The sequence below is a fragment of the Oratosquilla oratoria genome, chromosome 44 (genome assembly GCF_046742065.1).
Source record: "Oratosquilla oratoria isolate Oo_2021 chromosome 44, ASM4674206v1, whole genome shotgun sequence".
Lineage (NCBI taxonomy): Eukaryota > Metazoa > Arthropoda > Malacostraca > Stomatopoda > Squillidae > Oratosquilla > Oratosquilla oratoria.
In genome coordinates this window covers 15,107,046-15,120,889 of record NC_134820.1, presented here as the reverse complement: position 1 = coordinate 15,120,889, position 13,844 = coordinate 15,107,046, and the positions used below count along the sequence as shown (strand labels likewise).

The window sequence follows — 13,844 nt, the reverse complement described above, 5'->3', positions numbered from 1 at the left end:
TGGCCGAGACGCTGCTAGTCGAGGCTCAGGCTGATGCCAAGGCGAGGCGAGCCGAGGCCCTAGCCAAGACGCTGCGAGGCGAGGCCTAGGCCCAGGCCGAGGCGAGGCGAGGCCCTAGCCATGGCGAGGCGAGGCCCTGGCCGAGACGCTGCGAGGCGAGGCCTAGGCCCTGGCCGAGACGCTGCGAGGCAAGGCCCAGGCCCAGGCTGATGCGAGGCGAGCCGATGACCAATCCGAGACGCTGCGTGGCGAGGCTTAGTCCCAGGCCCAGGCCGAGGCCCAAGCCCAGGCCAGGCCAGGCGAGGCAAGGCCCAGGCCCAGGCCGAGACGAGGCAAGCCGATGCCCAGGCCGAGACGCTGCGAGGCGAGGCTCAGTCCCAGGCCGAGACGCTGCGAGGCGAGGCTCAGTCCCAGGCGGAGACGATGCGAGGCGAGGCTCAGTCCCAGGCCCAGGCCCAGGCCCAGGCCCAGGCCCAGGCCCAGGCCCAGGCCCAGGCCCAGGCCCAGGCCCAGGCCCAGGCCCAGGCCCAGGCCCAGGCCCAGGCCCAGGCCCAGGCTCAGGCCCAGGCCCAGGCCCAGGCCCAGGCCCAGGCCCAGGCCCAGGCCCAGGCCCAGGCCCAGGCCCAGGCCAGGCGAGGCGAGCCCAGGCCCAGGCCCAGGCGAGGCGAGCCGATGCCCAAGCCGAGACGCTGCGAGGCGAGCCGATACCCAAGCCGAGACACTGCGAGTCGAGGCCTAGACTGAATCCGAGACGCTGCGAGGGCCTGCCCGAGACTCTGTGAAGCGAGGCCTTGGCCAAGGCCGAGGCGAGGCCCTGGCCGAGACGCTGCGAGGCGAGGTTCAATCCCAGGCCGAGACGCTGCGAGGCAAGGCCCAGACCCAGACCCAGGCCCAGGCCCAGACCCAGGCCCAGGCCCAGGCCCAGGCCCAGACCCAGGCCCAGGCCCAGGCCCAGACGAGGCGTGCCGAGGACCAAGCCGAGACGCTGCGAGTCGAGGCTTAGGCTGAGACCGAGGCGAGGCCCTTTGCCAAGACGATGCGAGGCGAGACCTGGCCCAGGGCGAAACGAGGCGAGGCACTGGCCGAAACTTTGCGAGGCGAGGCCCTGGCCGAGACGCCGCGAGGCAAGGCCCAGGCCCAGGCCGAGGCGAGGCGAGCCGATACCTAGGCCGAGACGCTGCGAGGCAAGGCTCAGTCACAGGCCGAGACGCTGTGAGGCGAAGCTCAGTCCCAGACCGAGACGCTGCGAGGCGAACCTCAGTCCCAGGCCCAGCACGAGCCCCAGGCCCAGGCCAGACGAGGCGAGCCGAGGCCCAGACGCTGCGAGGCGAGGCTCAGTCCCAGGCCGAGACGCTGCGAGGCGAGGCCCAGTCCCAGGCCCAGGCCAGGCGAGGCGAGCCGAGGCCCTGGCTGAGACGCTGCGAGATGACGCCCAGGCCCTGGCCGAGGCGAGGCGAGCCGAGGCCCAGGCCGAGACGCTGCGAGGTGAGGCTCAGCCTAGCCCCAGGCCGAAGCGAGGCGAGGCCCTGGCCGAGACGCTGCGAGGCGAGGCCTAGGCCCTGGCCGAGACGCTGCGAGGCAAGGCCCAGGCCCAGGACGAGGCGAGGCGAGGCTCAGTCCCAGGCCGAGACGCTGCGAGGCGAGGCCCAGTCCCAGCCCCAGGCCGAGGCCCAGGCCCAGGCAAAGCGAGCCGAGGCCCTGGCCGAGACATTGCGAGTCGAGGCTCAGGCTGATGCCTGCGTCTGGGCCTCGGCTCATCTCACCTCGCCTGGGCCTGAGCCTCGCCTAGCAGTGTCTCGGACTGTGCCTCAGCTCGCCTCGCCTCGGCCTGTGCCTCAGCTCGCCTCGTCTCGGCCTGCGCCTGGGCCTCGCCTCACCTCGCTTCGGCCTGGGCCTCGCCTCGCTTCTGCCTGGGCCTCGCCTCGCTTCGCCTGCCTGGCCTCGCCTCGACTCGCCTGGGCCGCAGCATCTCGGCCTTGGCCTCGCCTCGGGCCTGGGCCTCGCCTCGACTCGCCTGGGCATCGCCTCGCTTCTGCCTGGGCCTCGACTTGCTTCTGCCTGGGCCTCGACTCGCCTCGGCCTCGGTCTGGATCTGGGCCTGAGCCTCACCTCGCAGCGTATCGGCCTGGGCCTCGCCTCACCTCGCTTCGGCCTGTGCCTGAGCCTCGGCTCGCCTCACCTGGGCCCCGGACTGAGACTTGCCTCGCCTCGCCTGGGCCTCGGCCTGGGTCTGGACCTAGCCTCGCAGCATCTCGGCCTTGGCCTCACCTCGGCCTCGGTTACCCTCGCTTCGGCCTGGGCATCGGCATCGGCACGCCTTGCTTCGGCCTGTACCTCGCCTCGCAAGACCTCGTGGGCCTCGCCTCGCCTTGGCCTTGGTCTGGGCCTGGACCTGAGCCTCGCCCCGCAGCATATTGGCTTGTGCCTGAGCCTGGGCCTTGGCTCGCCTCGCTTCGGCCTGGGACTGAGCCTCGCCCCGCATGGGCCCGGGCCTGACACTTGGCTCGCCTCACCTGCGCCTCGGGTTGGGTCTGGGCCTCGCAGCATCTCGGGCATGGCCTCGCCTCGCATCATCTCGGCCATGGCCTCGCCTCGCCTCGGCCTCGGTTCGCCTAGCTTCGGCCTGGGCCTGGGCCTCCGCACGCCTCGTCTGGGCCTCGCCTCGCCTTGGCCTCGGTCTGGACCTAGGTCTGAGCCTCGCCTCGCAGCGTATCGGCCTATGCCTGCGCCTGGGCCTCGGCTCGCTTCGCTTCGGCCTTTGCCTGGGCCTTGGCTCGCTTCGCCTGTGCCCGGGCCTGGGCCGAGGCTTACTTCGCCTGGGCCTCGCCTCGCTTCGCTTGGGCCTGGGACTGAACCTTGGCTCGCATCGCCTGGTCCTTAGCCTGGACCGGCCTCACTCGACCCTGGCCTCGGCTCGCCTCTCCTCGGCATGTTTCTGGGCCTGGGCCTCGCCTCGCCTTGGTCTCGGTCTGGATCTGCCTGAGCCTGGCCTAGCAGCGTATCGGCCTGTGCCTGCGCCTGTGCCTCGGCTCGTCTCTCTTCGGCCTGTGCCTGAGCCTCGGCTCGCCTCGCCTGGGTCCCGAACTGAGACTTGGCTCGCCTCGCCTGGGCCTTGGCCTGGGCCTGGGCCTCACCTCGCAGCATCTCGGCATGGGCCTCACCTCGCAGCGTCTAGGCCTGGGCCTCGACTTGGCCTCGGCTCCTCTCGCCTCGTCCTGGGCCTGGGCCTGGGCCTGTGACTGGGTCTCGACTCGCCTCGCCTCGACTCGCCTCGCCTCGACCTGCGCCTGGGCCTGAGCCTTACCTCGCCTCGCTTGGACGCGAGCCTGGCCCTTGGCTCGACTCGCCTGGGCCTCGGCCTGGGCATGGGTCTCGCTTCGTAACATCTCGGCCTGGGTTCGCCTCGCCTTGGCCTCGGTCTGGACCTCGGGCTGAGCCACGCCTCGCAGCGTATGGGCCTGTGCCAGCGCCTGGGCCTCGGCTCGCCTCTCTTCGGCCTATGCCTACGCCTCGGCACGCCTCGCCTGGGCCTGGGCCTGAGACTCGGCTCGTCTCGCCTGGGCCCCGGACTGAAACATGGCTTGCCTCGACTGGGTCTCGGTCTGGGCCTGGGCCTCACCTCGCAGCGTTTCGGCCTGGTCCTCTGTTAACCTCGCCTCGGTCTGGGCTTGGGCCTCGACTCGCAGTATCCCGGCCTGGGCCTCGGCTCACCTCGCCTCGCCTGGCCCCGGGCCTGGGCCTTGTCTCGACTCACCTGGGCCTCGCCTCGCCTCGGCTTCGGTCTGGACCTGGGCCTGAGCTTCGCCTAGCAGCGTATCGGCCTATGCCTGCGCCTGGGCCTCGGCTATCCTCGCCTGGGCCTGGGCCAGGGCCTTGGCTCACCTCGACTGGGCCTCGTCTGGGCCCGGGTCTGAGACTTGGCTTGCCCCACCTGTGTCTTGGTTTAGGCCTGGGCCTCACCAGCGTCTTGGCCTGGGCCTCGCCTCGCCTCGGCCGCGGCTCCCCTCGCTTCGGCCTGGGCCAAAGTACTGGGTCTGGGTCTCAGCTCGCCTTGCCTCAACCTCGACCTAAGCCTGAGTTGCTGCGAGGCGAGGCCCAGGCGAGGCAAGCCGAGGCTCAGGCTCAAGCCGAAGCGAGGCGAGCCTAGGCTCAGGCCCAGGCCAAGGCGAGGGGAGCCGAAGCCCAGGCTGAGGCCGAGGCGAGGCGAACCGAGGCCCAGGCCCAGGCCGAACCGAGGTGAGGTGAGGCGAGGCGAGGCAAGGCCTTAGCAACGCTGCGAGACGAGGCCCAGGCCCAGGCCGAGACGCTGCGAGGCGAGGCTCAGTCCTAGGCCGAGACGCTGCGAGGCGAGGCCCAGTCCCAGGCTAAGCGAGGCCAGCCGAGGCCCAGACCCAGGCGAGGCTAGCCGAGGCCCAAGCCGAAGCGAGGCGAGCCTAGGCTCAGTCCCAGGCCAAGGCGAGGCGAGCCGAGGCCCAGGCCGAAACGCTGCGAGTCGAGGCCCAGGCTGAGGCCGAGGCGAGGCGAACCGAGGCCCAGGCCCAGGCCGAACCGAGGCGAGGCGAGGCGAGGCGAGGCGAGGCGAGGCGAGGCGAGGCAAGGCCCTAGCAACGTTGCGAGACGAGGCCCAGGCCCAGGCCGAGACGCTGCGAGGCGAGGCTCAGTCCCAGGCCGAGACGTTGCGAGGCGAGGCCCAGTCCCAGTCCCAGGCTAGGCGAGGCGAGCCGAGGCCCAGGCCCAGGCGAGGCTAGCCGAGGCCCAGGCCGAAACGCTGCGAGTCGAGGTCCATGCTGAGGCCGAGGCGAGGCGAGCCGATGCCAAGGCCGGGACGCTGCGAGTCGAGGCCTAGGCTGAGGCCGAGGCGAGGCGAGCCGAGGCCCAGGCCCAGGCGAAGTGAGTCGAGGTCCTGGCCGAGACGCTGTGAGTCGAGGCCTAGGTCCTGGCCAAGACGCTGCAAGGCGAGGCCTAGGCCCTGGCCGAGACGCTGCGAGGCCAGGCCCAGGCCCAGGCCGAGACGCTGCGAGGCGAGGCTCAGCCCCAGGCCGAGACGCTGCGAGGCGAGGCTCAGTCCCAGGCCCAGGCCGAGGCCCAGACCGAGGGCCAGGCCTTGGCCGAGACGCTGCGAGTCGAGGCTCAGTCCCAGGCCCAGGCCGAGGCCCAGACCGAGGGCCAGGCCTCTGCCGAGACGCTGCGAGTCGAGGCCCATGCTGATGCCAAGGCGAGGCGAGCCGAGGCCCAGGCCAAGACCCTGCGAGGCGAGGCCCAGGCCCAGGCCGAGACGCTGCGAGGCGAGGTTCAGCCCCAGGCCGAGACACTGCGAGACGAGACTCAGTCCCAGGCCCTGGCCGAGACGCTGCGAGTCGAGGCCCATGCTGATGCCAAGGCGAGGCGAGCCGATGCCCAGGCCAAGACGTTGCGAGGCGAGTCGAGCCGAGGCCCAGGCCAAGACGCTGCGAGGCGAGGCCTAGGCCCATACCGAGACGAGGCGAGGCGAGGCTCAGTCCCAGGCCATGACGCTGCGAGGCGAGGCTCAGTCCCAGGCTCAGGCCGAGGTCCAAGCCTAGGCCAGGCGAGGCAAGGCCCAGGCCCAGGCCGAGACGCTGCGAGGCGAGGCCCAGTCCCAGACCCAGGACGAGGCCCAGGCCCAGACCCAGGCCAGGCGACGTCCAGGCCCAGGCCGAGGTGAGGCGAGCCAAGGCCCACGCCGAGACTCTGTGAGGCGAAGCTCAGTCCCAGGCCGAGACGCTGCGAGGCGAGGCCCAGTCCCAGGCCGAGGCCCAGGCCAGGTGAGGCGAGCCGAAGCTCAGGCCGAGACGAGGCGAACCGAGGCCCCGGCCGAGACGCTGCAGGGCGAGGCTCAGTCCCAGGCCGAGACGCTGCGAGGCGAGGCCCAGTCCCAGTCCCAGGCCGAGGCCCAGGCCCAGGCCAGGCGAGGCGAGCCGAGGCCCAGGCCGAGACGCTGCGAGGCGAGGCTCAGTCCCAGGCCGAGACGCTGCGAGGCGAGGCTCAGTCCCAGGCTCAGGCCGAGGTCCAAGCCTAGGCCAGGCGAGGCAAGGCCCAGGCCCAGGCCGAGGTGAGGCGAGCCGATGCCCAGGCCGAGACGCTGCGAGGCGAGGCTCAGTCCCAGGCCGATGCGAGGTGAGCCGATGCCCCGGCCGAGACGCTGCGAGGCGAGGCTCAGTCCCAGACCGAGACGCTGCGAGGCAAGGCCCAGTCCCAGACCCAGGCCGAGGCCCAGGCCCAGACCCAGGCCAGGCGAGGCGAGCCGAGGCTCTGGGTGAGACTCTGCGAGGCGACGTCCAGGCCCAGGCCGAGGCGAGGCGAGCCGAGGTCCACTCCGAGACGCTGTGAGGCGAGGCTCAGTCCCAGGCAGAGACGCTGCGAGGCGAGGCCCAGTCCCAGTCCCAGGCCGAGGCCCAGGCCGAGACGCTGCGAGGCGAGGCCCAGGCCGAGACCGAGGCGAGGTGAGGCTCAGTCCCAATCCGAAGCGAGGCGAGCCGAGGCTCAGGCCCAAGCCGAAACGAGGCGAGCTGAAACGCAGGCCCAGGCCAGGCGAGGCGAGCCGAGGCCCAGGCCCAGGCCAGGCGAGGCGAGCAGAGGCCCAGGCCCAGGCCAGGCCTAGGCGAGGCCCAGGCCAAAGCGAGGCGAGCCGAGGCCCAGGCGCAGTCCAAGGCGAGGCGAGCCGGCGAAGCACCAACGCGACTGAGCGGACTGTTTTCATAGATATCCTTGTAGACCTCCTTGGATCCCCATTAAATTTTCCACAACGCCCTGCCTCTCTTCTTCTGTCCGTCAATTCATTTTGCATTTCCACACGTTGCGAGTGTGAGTGCACACACACACACACACACACACACACACACACACACACACACACACACACACACACACACACACACACACACACACACACACACACACACACACACACACACACACACACACACACACACACACACACCCGCGCGCGCGCGCGCGCGCGCACGCACGCTATATATATATATGTATATATATATATATGTGTGTGTGTGTGTGTGTGTGTATACATATGTATATACATATATATATAATATATATATATTTATATATATATATATTTATATATATTCATATATACATATGTATATATGTTTATATGTATATATGTATATATGTACAAATGTATATATTTATACATTTTTCCATTTATATATATACAAGCCCACCGGCTGCGCCGGCCCGGCTACGCCGGGGGGCTTGGCCTGCGGCGCCCTTACGCAACGCGCACTGGTTACCCCGTCAAGCGTGTCTTACATCATATGATGTGTCATAGTAAACATAAGACACTGGATCAATAAAAGATCGTGATATTGCTACAGTATTTTATTTACACACATTATTTACAGCGGAAACGTCAGTTACTTCTTGTTCATCTGAACTCGAGCTGTCTTCTTCATCTTCTTTGTCCTCGGCTTCATCTTCATATCTCCTCCTTTTCCGAGCCGGCGAAGATCCTTCTTCTTTGAGGCTCAAAATCAGTTCTTCCAGCTCCCTTTTCGTGACAGGGACCCTTTCAGTTTCCTCACCCCCGTATTCTTCATCTTCACTGTAAACATGATTATTGTAACTGTAATCTGGCAGGAGCATATCGATGGCCTTTTCCTCCGAGATGTTGTAAACTTCCTTTGGTATTAAAACCACACCTATTTCTGGGACCTCTTCAGGAATGGGAGTGTTAACTTCTTCGTCTTCTTCCCTACCTCTCGGCACCGAAGGCAGTTCTTAACTGTTTACCTCGTTGTCTGAGAGCAATTCTTCATATACACAGTTAACGGCCGGTCTCAACCTATAACTTTCGTTTACTTTATGCCAGCCAGTATAGATGAAAAGAGAATCCCAAGACGTAACCCGCGAACAGGCCACGTACAACTGACCATGAGCGAAACATTGAACAGTATCTAGAAGTACTCCACAGCAGTTAAACGTCTGTCCCTGAGATTTGTTTATTGTCATCGCGTAACTAAGCTTAACCGGGAACTGTTTGCGCTTAAAGTTAACTGGGGTGTCGCTAGCTTCTAGTGTTATCCTGGGAATCATAACCTGTTCTCCCCGGTGACTACCACCTAAGGTCTTACCAATTATAATGTTCGCTTTCAAGTTAGTTACCAAGACTCTTGATCCGTTACACAATTTAGGCGGTGAAATGTTCCTGACAACCATCACAACACTTCCAATCTTCACTTTAAGTTGATGTGGTGGAAGAAAAGGGCTTGTCAAAGCGTTAAACACAGAAGTCTGGACATCAGTTCCTTCCTCGACCGGGGTGTCTACACTAAAGTATGTCTTCTCCTCTCCCTTAGTTTTCTTTTGTATCATAGAGTTAACACTGTCGACATCATCATTTGTGGGTGATATGATTGCTCGTTGTTCAAAATAGGAAATGTTTAAGAAGTTTTCCTCCAAATCACCATAAACCTTTTCCACTAACTCTTCACGTGTTTTGACTTGAATACCGAACCCCTCCTCAAGTTCCAAAGGTCCGTGTTTCTGGGATCCGAGTTCCAGCAACTTGCGCGCAAACGTAATGTTTTTTTCATCACCTTTCCTTAGACGCACATTTTCAGTCAATTCCAACTTTGTTATGTCCCGCCACATATAACTGGACTTTATACAATGTTCTAATTCATCACATTTACCTCCACCTCGAATGACAGGTAATATTTGCCTGAAATCTCCAGCGCAGACGAACACTTTTCCCCCCATAAACCGTTCATTACCCAAGATGTCTCTCAACGTTATATCAAGAGCTGTTAACGTATTCTTGTTCGCCATCACGATCTCATCCCACACGATTAACGATGTCATCTCCAACAACTTTGCAAGTTCAAAATTCTTCTTAACAGAACACCCTCTTATTTCATTATACTCCATCAATGGTATCTTAAACATGTTATGGGCGGTTCGACCCCCGTTAAGAACAGTAGCTGCTATACCTGAAGACGCTACAGCTAACGCTATCTTCCCCTCGGACCGCACAGTATCAAGTAACATATTCAAGATGAAGGACTTTCCTGTGCCTCCGGCAGCGTTTACAAAGATTCCATTATTCTCATACTTCTGTTGGTTATTCACCCTATACATGACCACATCATATACCTGTCTCTGTTTATCATTTAAGAGGTCTTGTTTTGATTGAACCTGTTTTTTCAACTTTTCCTTGTTGTAAGACTTCTCTCTTCGAATAACGTTTGAAGTCTTCTCTCCACCTCTAGAAGCAGGTAAGCCGTAAGTGGTGATAAGGCCTCCTCCACAGTTCCAAACATGTTTTTGGATATCGTCTAACGCGTCCAAGTAGATTTCCTCGTTATACTCTGTTAGGTTGTTCTGGTGAAGGAAATCGCTTGCAAATAGATCCTTGGTCTCCTCCCAGATACCGGATTGGTCCTCAAGGTCTGAAAACACCAACATGCTGGCGTACGTTTCTCTGAGACGGTACCTGTCGTTGGTGTGATTGATTATCTCTAAGATAGTAGTCTTACATTTCTCCACATCACTCAAGAGACCCAAGGCCTTGACAGCCTCTCGGTAAGAGGGATATGTCACACCCTCGACTGTTCTGAGATCCTCAAAGGAAGTAGGGCCCGCCTTATGTGTCAACAACAACCTAAGGTAAAACAACTCAACAGTTTTAGTGGAAACAGCACGAATACGTCCCAAAGAAAAGGTGTTACCTTTTCTTTCTCTCCAAACCGAATGGGCCTTGTCAAAACAGAAATGTTGAGGCATCTGATGATAATACAACGTGGAGACGAACTTCTCATCAGATTTCGCACACAACTTGAAGAAAGCGGTTAATTGGGTATCTTGTTTTGCTTTCGCTGTTACGGTCCCTTTAGATGAGTTTTCGTCATAAAACACCTCGTTTTCGCCCTCAAGGTGTAAGTCGAGAGAGGATACCGGGGGATAACTTTTGTATATGTCAAACCCGAATTTCTTCCATGTTGCTTCATTCGCATTTATATATCTCGCCTCTTGGAAGTTCTTAATTTCATTCACGGTCCCATCTTTTGTAGTTTTACTGAACAGGACCCTATCACACCCCTTGTTTACATACTTCGTGACATAAGCTATAGCTTTAATCGAATTTGAACATTCAACGTTGATGTGGGCGTCATACTTCACACACAGATAGGGGCTGTAAGGAACAACCCAAGAGTTGTCAATAACCTTCTTCACTCCTTTAACCTTGGTAACAAAAGATTCCCCGCCTTCTCCGATGGACCTACGTTTGTACTCAGGGTACCCATTGTTACCGAACATTAAGTCGTTTCTACAGGTCTTAGGAAAGCCCTTTCCACATGTCGAAGCGGTTGGCTTAGATTTCTGGCAACATAGGAGAGACTCATCGTACCCCTTACACGGTCCATGGATCATACACCTTGTAACGACATCATACAACCTGGGTTCAGCTTCTTTGTTGGGGATTTCAGCGGATATCATACGTGAAACCCTTTCAGCTGTCACACGCTCATTCATCCATAAGAGGATGTGAACATGAGGAAGTCCACGTTTTTGCCATTCCACACCATAAAGATGCGCCTTCACCCTTCCGAAGATCTGTTTAGATACCAAATCATGCATCAAACTATCAACCTTCAACTTGAATACTCTACTAATTAAATCTGGGCGGTCCCCGATCGACCGTATTCCAGCAGAACCTGTATCATCCATAGCAACTTGCAGCTCCCGCCAATGCGGGTTCATAGTGAAGGTTATGAAATAGTCAGGAGATCCATAACACGTAACATATGTAAGCGCATCTTGTTGGCGCTCTTTCATATATCTGGGACTTCCAATGAAAGTACTGGGCAACACAACCCTTTGACCTGTATCAGCGACTTTATCGCTTCCAAGACATAATATGTCTGCTCTTTCTTTTCGGATCCGTTTCTGGTTCATTTCGAGGTATGACAACCTATTACTTTCTACTTTCACGTAGTTATCCACAACAAACTGTTGAAACAGTCTCCTACACTTGGTTATGTGGTTGAAAACGCCTTCCCGCTCCATATAAAGAAAGGAGTAGAACATACACGGGGATAAACGCTTGTAAGTAGACGAAGTTGATGGCCCCGTAGAGGCGTCACACTCATCTTCTTCAGGCGGTTCAAGACCTCTAACACGGACTTTGGATAACCTTTCCATGGAATGAAAATATCCGATGTCACCGTTTGGGATCAACAAAGGATACTGGAAAGCATCGTAATGGAACTTCAAATGGCTCAAACTTGTAGTCTTGAAGTTCGAACCGGGCAAAGGGGAAGTAACTGTTATCTCCAATGGATCTCTATTGGGTTCAAAGCTAACAATCCCACCAACCTGTGATGAAGCAGACGGAAGGTGATACAGACCCTTATGTTCCTTGGTTTTGATCCCGTCTGCCGCTCTCAGCGTGATAGACACAGCAGGCATACTTTCCGTCTTATTAACGTGTTCACTAACTAATGTTTTACACGTTTCAAATTCCTTCAAAATCGGGTTTAGACATTCATTATACTGAACCAAGTAATCATAGAACATGGAAATGATATCCTCGTTTGAACTCACTTCCTTCCTCTCTCTCTTTCGGCGCTTAAGAGTTTTTTCGTTTTTCGCCTTTCGATCCATGTTTTGTACACGTAACTTAATCTGGTCTTCCTTATCATGATAGAAGTATAAGTCCAGGAATGAAGAAATAGGTTTCCAAAAAGGGTTCTTTTTACCTGCGATCGCTTCGGGGTTGAGATGTCCAATGGTATGGTATATTTTCCCTTGAATCTTGTAACACAATGTTAGTTCGCTCGGGTCATGGAGTTTGCTTGAAGTGGTAAATGATGTGAAACAGAACAACGCGTTGAACCCACAGATCTTGTCCAGGAACCGTTTAGATAACGGAGAATTTCCTTCGTACATACTTTTAATACCGTTTTTAAGCTCTGAAAACTGGATTTGAGGCGTTTGTCCTTGCTTACAACAAATAGTCTTACGTTCTCCTGCCCATAAAAGCAATTTACAAAGCTTACATTTGAAGTCCCCTATTGTACCAATATTATGGAGCGGTATCTTTGCTTGGTCTCGTAAATAACCTTCAAGCGTATCAGATATTACTGCTATTGAATCCACATAATCCGCCCTAAAATTCTTATCTTTGCGTTCCTTTCTGACCATATTTAAGTGATTAATCGTCGATTCAGACAAATCTTTATCCCCGATGAGCCCAGCTCGTAACAATTTCAACTGTTCTTTTACTGCTTTTAACTCGGAACGCCTCTGTTTCTTATTCTTCAACAAAACCTGTCGATGCATCTTTTCCGTCTCACGTTCTTCCCTTTTCTTGATTCTGGCATCCCTTTCCGCCTCTTTAGCTGCTTCTCGTTCTTTCTTTAACCTCTTTTTTTCTTGCAAACGTTGCAAACATTGTTGTTCCAATTCAAGCCGCCTCTCTCGAACAATCCGTATATTCTCCGCCACCGAGTCGACGAACTGATCCGGTACACCCTCCTCGTCTGGTCCACTTCCTTGGTCTTGTCCACTTCCGCTTCCCGTCGAAGTGACTGAACTCACAGTAGCACTCCCAGCTTCAACGACCTCACCAGAGACCTGGTTAAGTTCCGTGTTTTTCCTCTTACAACAGTACTTCTTGAGCTTATCAATCTTTCTCTGGGCTTTAAATCTTCTCTCGAGGTAGTACTTCTGATACTCAACGTGATCAGCTTTTGCTCCCGCTTTTATAAAATTCTTAAACCCAGTAAAGTAATGTTTCTCAAACCCTTGCAGAGCTTTCTCCGAAACATCCCCATTGTAAACTCCAAGATGTTCAAAGTCTGAATCCTTGTACTCGAACTGTCGATTCTTCTTTAATGTGTCGTTAAACGACAACACTTTGCGATGAAACAACTTTATAGACTCTCTGACAGAAAATCCCTTGGAAGACTTATAGAGATCAGGAAACTTGACTGCATGTTCACGTTTCAAAACAGCCAAATCCTTTACACCGAGAGACTTTTTATTAATCTTCTTCACTTCAGTAACCCACTTCCAGAAATGCCGATTTCTTCGTACTTTCTCCGCTGGTGCCTCACCCATGTTGTGTATAGTAACCGTATAAATCGTTTTCTTCCAGACCGTCCTCGCGCCAGATCACTGTTAAAACACTCACCCCGGTCCATGACCCCCTGTTACCTTTTGTTCGGGTCACGCACTTTCGTTCAGAAATCTTAGTTTTGACCATTTCCATTTTTATTTAATTAATAGATTCTCTTGGCAATATTTCGTAAAGATTCTCTTAGCAATATTTTGTAAAGATTTTCTTGGTAATATTTCGTAAAGATTCTCTTGTTAACATTTGGTAAAGATTCTCTTGGCAATATTTCGTAAATATTTTCTCATTAATATTTCGTAAAGATTCTTTTGTCAGAATTCCGTAATTCCGTTTTTATGTATATAGATTCTCTTGGCAATATTTCGTAAAGATTCTCTTAGCAATATTTCGTAAAGATTCTCTTGGTAATATTTCGTAAAGATTCTCTTGTTAACATTTGGGAAAGATTCTCTTGGCAATATTTCGTAAATATTTTCTCATTAATATTTCGTAAAGATTCTTTTGTCAGAATTCCGTAATTCCGTTTTATGACTCATTTCCGGAGTAGGAGGTTCGAAGGTTTAGAGAGAAATATTTTTTTATGTATACACCCATATTGTTGTGTATAGTAACCGTATAAATCGTTTTCTTCCAGACCGTCCCCGCGCCAGATCACTGTTAAAACACTCACCCCGGTCCATGACCCCCTGTTACCTTTTGTTCGGGTCACGCACTTTCGTTCAAAAAT

At 56.3% G+C, this 13,844-nt stretch overlaps 1 protein-coding gene across 1 annotated transcript in view; it reads right to left on the bottom strand.

Annotated features, from left to right (window-relative positions):
- Positions 1-7,758: 7,758 nt before the first annotated feature.
- The window catches only part of LOC143022290 (uncharacterized), a 6,510-nt gene continuing 424 nt past the window's right edge, over positions 7,759-13,844 (bottom strand). Inside the window, exon 2 of the mRNA XM_076180435.1 lies at positions 7,759-13,002. Coding sequence (XP_076036550.1) covers positions 7,759-13,002 — 5,244 coding nt within the window. The remainder of the gene's footprint in view (positions 13,003-13,844) is intronic.